Source organism: Telmatherina bonti (genome assembly GCF_933228915.1).
Source record: "Telmatherina bonti genome assembly, chromosome: 3".
NCBI lineage: Eukaryota > Metazoa > Chordata > Actinopteri > Atheriniformes > Telmatherinidae > Telmatherina > Telmatherina bonti.
Window position 1 is genome coordinate 31,601,969 of NC_136621.1, and position 7,780 is coordinate 31,609,748.

General features: G+C 36.3%; 1 protein-coding gene across 1 annotated transcript; it reads right to left on the reverse strand.

Annotated features, from left to right (window-relative positions):
- Positions 1-242: 242 nt before the first annotated feature.
- cisd2 (CDGSH iron sulfur domain 2) lies at positions 243-6,892 on the reverse strand. Its single transcript, XM_079261909.1, has 3 exons — positions 6,759-6,892; positions 1,197-1,411; positions 243-997 (listed from the first exon to the last, which is right to left on the reverse strand). The coding sequence occupies exons 1-3, from the start codon at positions 6,859-6,861 to the stop codon at positions 908-910; spliced, it is 408 nt and encodes a 135-aa protein (XP_079118035.1). The 5' UTR covers positions 6,862-6,892; the 3' UTR covers positions 243-907.
- Between the last annotated feature and the right edge of the window lie 888 nt (positions 6,893-7,780).

The window sequence follows — 7,780 nt, forward strand, 5'->3', positions numbered from 1 at the left end:
CATTCCAGTCAGAAGCTTTAACAAGTTTTCATACAGAAGAGCCTGTAAATCTTGGTTTAACAATATTACCTAACTTACAAATGATTTATTAGTGATTAATCATTATATAAAATTCTCCAGGAAGAAGTCAGCCACATACAGTAATTTCTTAAGCAGCACGTTTCAAACTCCAAGACATTTGAGCGTAAAACTGTGTAAGAGGATATTTCTCAACAAGGGATTGGTTTGAAATGCAAGAAAACTGAAATCACAACTTTATTGTCTGAAAGTCTTTAACAAAAAACTGGGGGAAAAAAAACACACAGACTCCCATACACACAATAATTTAAAAGACAATATCTCACATCCTTATAAAGTGGGCAGGTTTAAATTTGGCACACATACTGCTTATAGCACAGATGGTGGGGTTTGGGGGGCTTAAAAAACATTTTTATATGTATATACACATACACACACATGCACACACATTATAAAATAAAGAGAATCTAAAATGAAGCGAATTAGGTTGGAATACTACATTGGAAATTTTACTTAGACTGCCATTTGACTTGAACGACAGCATCTCATCCAATGAGCTCAGCCTACAGAGGTCATCATTAAATTGTTCCCTAAAGGTGGTCCCAGTTATTCTTAATGGAGTCCAAAAAGACAAGAGATGTGGACATAATCCATTTTTAGTGATACAAAAAGGCTGTTTAGTGAACAACATAAGGCATGATGGTCATGATGATGAATGAGACATAAAAAACAAACAGTACACTCTTTTAACTCTTTAACAACGGCTGTTATTCTGTGTCAGATTGTGGACTGCATTATTTAGAAAAAAAATATGACACAGGCAAGACTAACAAAAAAAAACAACAATGTAGTACAGACAAAATAGATATAAACCTCCATCAGTGGTCATTTATATTATCTTCTTTTTAAGTATGAGTGGTCCCACGTTGTCTCCAGTTAGTTCATTGTGCTTTAAGTGCGACTTGTCACAAACAGGAAACTATAACAGGAAACAGCTTAATATTAACTGATTAAGAAGATGCAGAAACCAAAAACACTTTCCCATCCAAAGGTTATTCAAACACTTTGAATAATTTTCAAGTGATAAAAATAACTAAGACGCACAAACTCATTTACTGACAACTGAATCAGAAATGAATATATTTCACACAAAGCTGAACATCAGAAAATGAACTTACGGTTTTGGAGCGCCAGCAGCGACAGTAACACACATTAGTGCAGTTCAGGTCCTCGATGTTTATCTCATTGACCACTTTAGGGTTTTCTTTCTGGATCTTCAGGTTGATCAGGCTGTCTTTCTGCTTCTTCTTCTTAGGCAGAAATGGACGAATGGTCAGATAGCCGAGCAAAGCCAGAATACCAAGCAAAGGCAGCAACCTAAGCCACTCAGACACTACAGACGAGATACAAAACGCACATCAGTAAAAAACACAAGACCACAAACACGCGATGTGAAAAGTATTATTAAAGCTTCAAACACCACCCATTACTATCTGCTTCATACATTCAAGTTGTATGTGCTAAATACACCTTCCTCCGTTACTACTTACCAGGTAGACATATTCCAATGTGAAATATGTCTACCTGGAATATGTTTAATATGTCTTTAAAACACAGCTGCATTCAATTACTTTTGTGTGCTACTAACTGGACAGGATTAATAAGCCATAGCTAATAGATTTCTTTTGGCAAATATTTTCATAATGAAAGAATTGATATTGATAATAAGTAAAAGGAAATTATATATATATATATATATATATATATATATATATATATATATATATATATTTTTTTTTTTTTTTTTTCACTAAAGATATTTAAGAGAAATTTAAATTTGAAAACAATTTAAATAACTGAAATTAGCAAGATTACATCAATTATTGGTTCTGAACGTCGGTTTTAATTAATTTTGGATTAATAGCCCAGCCAAGTGTGTTTCCGTCTTTCCTTGTGATAAAAGATTATTTTAGCCCAGCAATAAACCCAAATTTATGTACAATAAAAGTAAATATGTACACATTTTGCACAATAATGGCACCAGACATCCAAAACACTTAAAGCTGGAGTAGGTAATCTTGCTCAGGGCACTGTTTTTACTCTGGATGAAGTGGTTCCTCGTCCTGTTAGTAGTCTGTACATTTTGTAATCATAAACAATAAGAAATATAGTTAGACCCCTCAGTTTACAGTAAATCAGTAAAAACACTGACCAATCCAAATGTTTGGACCCAAATGGAGTTGTTCATTTCTTAAAAAAAAAAAAAAATAAAAAAAAAATAAAAGCCTTAGATCATACAAGGAGCAAAACCAGAGGGCAGGGAGCAAAGACAGGGTGCAACTTTCACATCTTGCTAGCTCCCCAACATTACCTACCCCAGTTTTAATGTATGCTTATTTCTGTGGAAAGAAATTGATTAAATAAATGTAAAAAAAAAACAAAAAACATGCGCAGTCTTATTTGTATTCTTCTCCCCATCTAAGTGAATCTAAGCCATTCAGGACTGGTTTACAACTGGTTTGTGCTTCAGTTCTGCAGTATCATCCCAGCTGATCACTCCAGAGAATCATCTCACACCAGCAGGCAGCAAGGTACCACAGAGAATGCCGCTCTGAGCCTTGGAAAGCGCTTTGGGAAAGTCCACTGCAAAGCCCCCCATATGGGACCTCGCCAATCCTTCATTTAGTAGGAAAAGAAAGAAAGAAAGAAAGAAAGCTTATCCTTTTTCCATTTGATTTGTCGCTCTGTTCTGTCATGCGCTAATCACTGTCAAGACAAACTAAAAACCACTGGCGTTCCACACTTTTCTCTTTATTTTATCAACACATCAGCGATTGCGTGTTGAGAAGCTGGGAATTTGTTGATAAGCAGCCTTTGAGCTTCATCCTTAACAAGTCATCAGAAACAATTGTGACCCTTAGATGTTATGCTATTCTTCTATAAAGTTGCAATTTAAGTGTTCTTTAGTTTGTTGGAATTCAAACTGTGCTAAGATTTAACCAAGGAGTACCTGCTTGATATACTAAAAGTATTGCAGCTGGAGCTCCTTCTGATGAGTAAATGGGGAGGCATTGGGAAGGTATGTGAATTAAATGAAAGCAATTACAAGTAAAGGGATTGTGACTATAGTTCTTTTTGCACATTATTTGTCAAGAGATACCTTGTCACTATTGGCCACTAGAGGCGCTAAGCCTGTAACAGGCCACAAACACTCAGATAATTAAACATCTTCATCTGTGTTGTGGAATCGTGTTTCCAGACCACTTTGATCAGTTGATAGTAAAGTAATTTTACCTTCATTAAGGAGTTTATGTTTTTACTGGCATTTATCCATTTGCTTGTTTGTATTAAGGATAACTTAAGTTATGGATGGATTTTTATGATATTTTCAGGAGTTGTTGGAAATGTGAAAAGAAAGAACTAGTTTAATTTTGGTGGAGATCCAGATCACCATTTGGATCAAGGAATATTTTAAAGGCCTTGGCAGAGGTTTGTGCACTCAGTTTTCACATCAGGCAAAGAGCAAACTTACCAGTCTAATAATAATGAGGCAAACAGAAAGAGGGTTCTGCATTCACACTGTTTTTTCATCAGACTCCAATTACCAAATTTCTTTGTCAACGTCGACTTGTGTCTTTCTCCTGGAGCGATCCTTTCCTGCTTTAACTTTCTGGCCTCCTCAGACATCATTTTCACCTTCTCACTTCATTCAGTCACAACAAAATTTCATTCTAACAGGAGAAAAAAGTAGCACAAAGCTGAGCCTTCTGTGTTTATAGAGGGGGAACTGTAAAGCAAAACACTTCAGGTCGCAGGTTGGTTCTGTCTACTGAGGATGGACCAATAATCTTTGGATTATTGGTGATTGGGATTCTGCTGATTGGCACTGGCGGATTTCTGATCTACCTGAAATTGCCCCCCCCCCCCAAACATCAGGCTGTTTGGAGCTGCCAGCACATGAGACCAGTCATGGACTCAAGGCCGAGGGCAAAATATTTTCCTGGCCTGAAACCCAAATAATAATCATATCTAGATACTGCTTCCCAGTGGCCTTGGGCGCAACCCGCCACTGAAAAAGGAATGGGATGCTCATTGACGCTCTGCCCTCCTCCTTTGTGCCACTCACCACCTTCCTGGACTGTGTGTTGTCTATTGTCTGAATTTGTGCTTATTTGTATATGAGGTATGTTTTTTATGTCTCTCCTGACTTTGCCCTCTTGAAGCACAGTCTCATGCCCTCCAACCTAGATCCTAATGTACCTCTGTTCTTATCTGTTGTAAGGCGGCGCTGGATTTCCGGCAACGAGGCCTAGGCTACTCGGACCTGTGTATAATGTTAAATGTTTGTCTATTAAATCTTGGAGGAGTTGTTCCTGAGCCTGAATTTACCCTCGGGGATGATTTAAGTTTACCTAAACCTAAAACCTATGATTCCATGAGAAACAGATCTACTCCTGCAAAGTTACTATGTCTGGTTGCTGAAGATGGTCGCAACCTCTGAGCACAGAAAACATCAAACACTAGATACTAACCCCAGAATTCATCCATTACTTCTCATATTTGGTTCATTTTTGGGTAAAAAAGTTACACAGTATCCCTTTAAAAAGATAAACTGGTGATGATACAGTTATATTTATAGTCAAGTACATAGCACTTTGTAGCATTGTTGAAAGGCTGGTTCAACCATACAACCATCTGATTAAATGATGAGAGAATCAACACTTTTCTTCGGTCACATAACAAAAAACTGAACATATTTCAGTTTTAAACTGTTTTACATTTTAATGTATAAATCTTATAGACAAATATGTGAACTCAGGTCTGCATGTGGACCTGTTGTAACTGTCCAATATTGCTGGTCAATCACTTAAGCACAAAAGATTTGTGAATCTGTGACTGCCATTATTTAAGACATTGCCATTATTTAATGAAGTTGCATTTTTGTCAGTATCTAAAGACATATGTGTTTCAGACTATGTTGCACAATGTTTAGACCGCAGCATGATTGTGGGCAGTTTCTTTACAGAATATTAAGACTTGAAGGAACTGCCAGTAGCTGTAAATGTAAACCAGCAGTGGCATCAAATGAGAAAATACAGTGAAATTATGAATGCCAATTAATTGTAAGGCGATTAATAATCATTTTAGATGCAAACACTGTGGCAGTTCCAAGTGGAACAAGGCATCACTTTCACATCAAAATAACCACTGACAGTATCACAGTTTGGTTGATAATAAAAGAATCTATCACAGGCAATTGAGAGGAAAAGTTGAATCCTCACTAACTAGATTAATTTATTTTTTGCATTTTCCTTTTAAAGCAGCTGTGCTGTTGTTATTATCACAGTGTCACGTTCTTCAGCCTGTTCCTGTCTGCTGGGGTAGTTCTATTAGCAGCCCAGTGTTTTTGCATTCGGCTCTTCACAACGGTTTTAACTTCTGCTTTACTTAGTAAAATCTGAGAACAGTCAACAGTTTATGAGGTTAGAGATAATTGTGCTATTGTGTCCACACCATCATTGCTTCACCAAAGCCGTATGAGCAGGAACACAAGCAATGCAGATTGTCAGACCTTTGGTGCACAGACTATATGTTGTATGTATGTTATATTTCTATTATTCTATGTCTCTCTGATTTTCCTCATTTGATAATAGTTGCTGATAAACTATCTGATGCTCAAGCATTTTGGTTTTTTTTATTTACTCCACAAACAAGCTCCTTCGTATCAACTGATAAGTTATCTGTTGTAATAATAATAAATACAATTCTATCCTACAAAAAGAAAAAAACAAAGAATGAAAGAGAAAGAGAGATAGAGATGGAAAACCAATACATAAAAGTTTCAAATTCATAATAGCCCTTTAGGTTAACCCTAAATGTGAGCACAATTTGTAATCTTCTTCATAATGATACCTTTTCCATTTCTTCCAGTGAAGCTGTTACTGGAGATGTGCTGGCTGCCCTGCTGGGTAAACTCCCTCCATTGCCTGTTCTACTTATAGATTTTTGAGGTTAATTCTGCAGCTGACATGTTGGTTTCACTTAAATAATCACATGTTGTTCTCATAAAAGCCCACTAAAAGTTCAGCAATAATCCCCAGTTGCCCATCATTTCCAACCCAAATGATGAGGGACTAATATTTTGTTAATAATTATTATTACTTATAAAATGTCCATTCACAATACAGTTGTGGCAGCTTTCTCTTCCTCTCTTGTCCAATCAGCATCACCTATTATGACTTAAAAATTGCTCTCCCAGTTTCACTTCACTGTTACAATCAATGACAAGTCTCACTGTGAATTTTGAAGGACATCCTAGGAACAGGGTTTACATAATGTTTTATTATCTTTAGTGTGGCAAAGTACTGACATCCATGTGCATCCCTTAATAGTATGCCTCACATCTCGGTTACTCTCTTCACTTCAGATTACACATTTAAGCACTTTATGCTTAATGTCACAACTGTCTGCAAAAACGACTGATGGGGATATTGATTTTTTTTTTACTACACACTACTTTAAGGTCATTCGTGAGAGGCTGATAGTGGGGAAGAAAACAAAACGTGATCATTTTTTTTTGCATCCGGAAATGAGGACTTGAACAAAAAATGGTCTCTGTAGACCAGACTAACAATTAAATTCTTATTTGCATTATACTTGAATTAAAGACTCTGCGCTAAGTATGCACACAAGTCATCCTCACAGGACAGCCAGACGTAAAATATAGTTGATTGAATTACCCGTTAACCTTGCAAATCCACCGATGGTCTCCGGAAGCGGAAGCCTCTTGAGGTACGCTGGAAGCTGGACTTTTATTATCCTTGAAATAGTTTCGAAAACCATCTTGAGTTGCTCAGAAGAATCAGGTTTTCTATTTGACTTGGATAGTTCCTGGGGTTCGTTTATGTCACTGCGTTCATTTCTGAGCACAACTTGGTACGTAAACCTCTTCGGTGAAACGTGAAAACTGAACAAATCAAAGCGTAGATGGTTCCGTGAATTTACGTAAGGGCAACACGTGACTGTTGTTTTCGACCAATCAGGGTCGGAGGAGTTGGTGGTTCCTCATTGGATAAGTCGAATTTCGTTAAAAAAAAAAAAAAAAAAAAAAAAAAAAAAAAAGCTGGAGTATGGTGCTTCTAATAATAACGAAAAACAGCATGAGAAGCAAGAAAACTATTTCATGAAGTGTTTCGTTACGTCGGAAAGGACTTTCTTTTACACGGATGGGATTTGCTGTACTTTAACTCATGTAGTGAAAATGTCTCGTTCATTTACAGTATTACTGATTTTGAAACTTACAAAACGCAATGTTTTATAGTCTGAGGACAATTAGAATATCAAAATTGATCTTTGATGTACATCCACACACATTTGACTATTGCAATGGGAATATACCGAATAAATGTCAAATAAAGGTTGAATTACTGTAGGATAACAGCAAGCCCCTTTACAAAGTTTTATTATTTCCTTAGCTTAAAGATACATACATATATTTTCTTTTGATAGTAAAATTATTTCTGTACACCAAAGTTACGTTTCACATTTTAACTTTAAATATATATATAGAGAGATAGGAAATTTTAGTAAAAATAGCCTTGCCAAATTAAATGTGTCAATTTGATAGAAAGCGATTAGAAGTTGGTCAAGTTTTAAGTAAAAATAAATAAATAAAATAAATACCATTCTTGCCACGTTTCCTGAGATGATTAAGATCGAGGCGCCCTCTACTGCTTACGACCTCACGCGGCTTGTCTGGGTT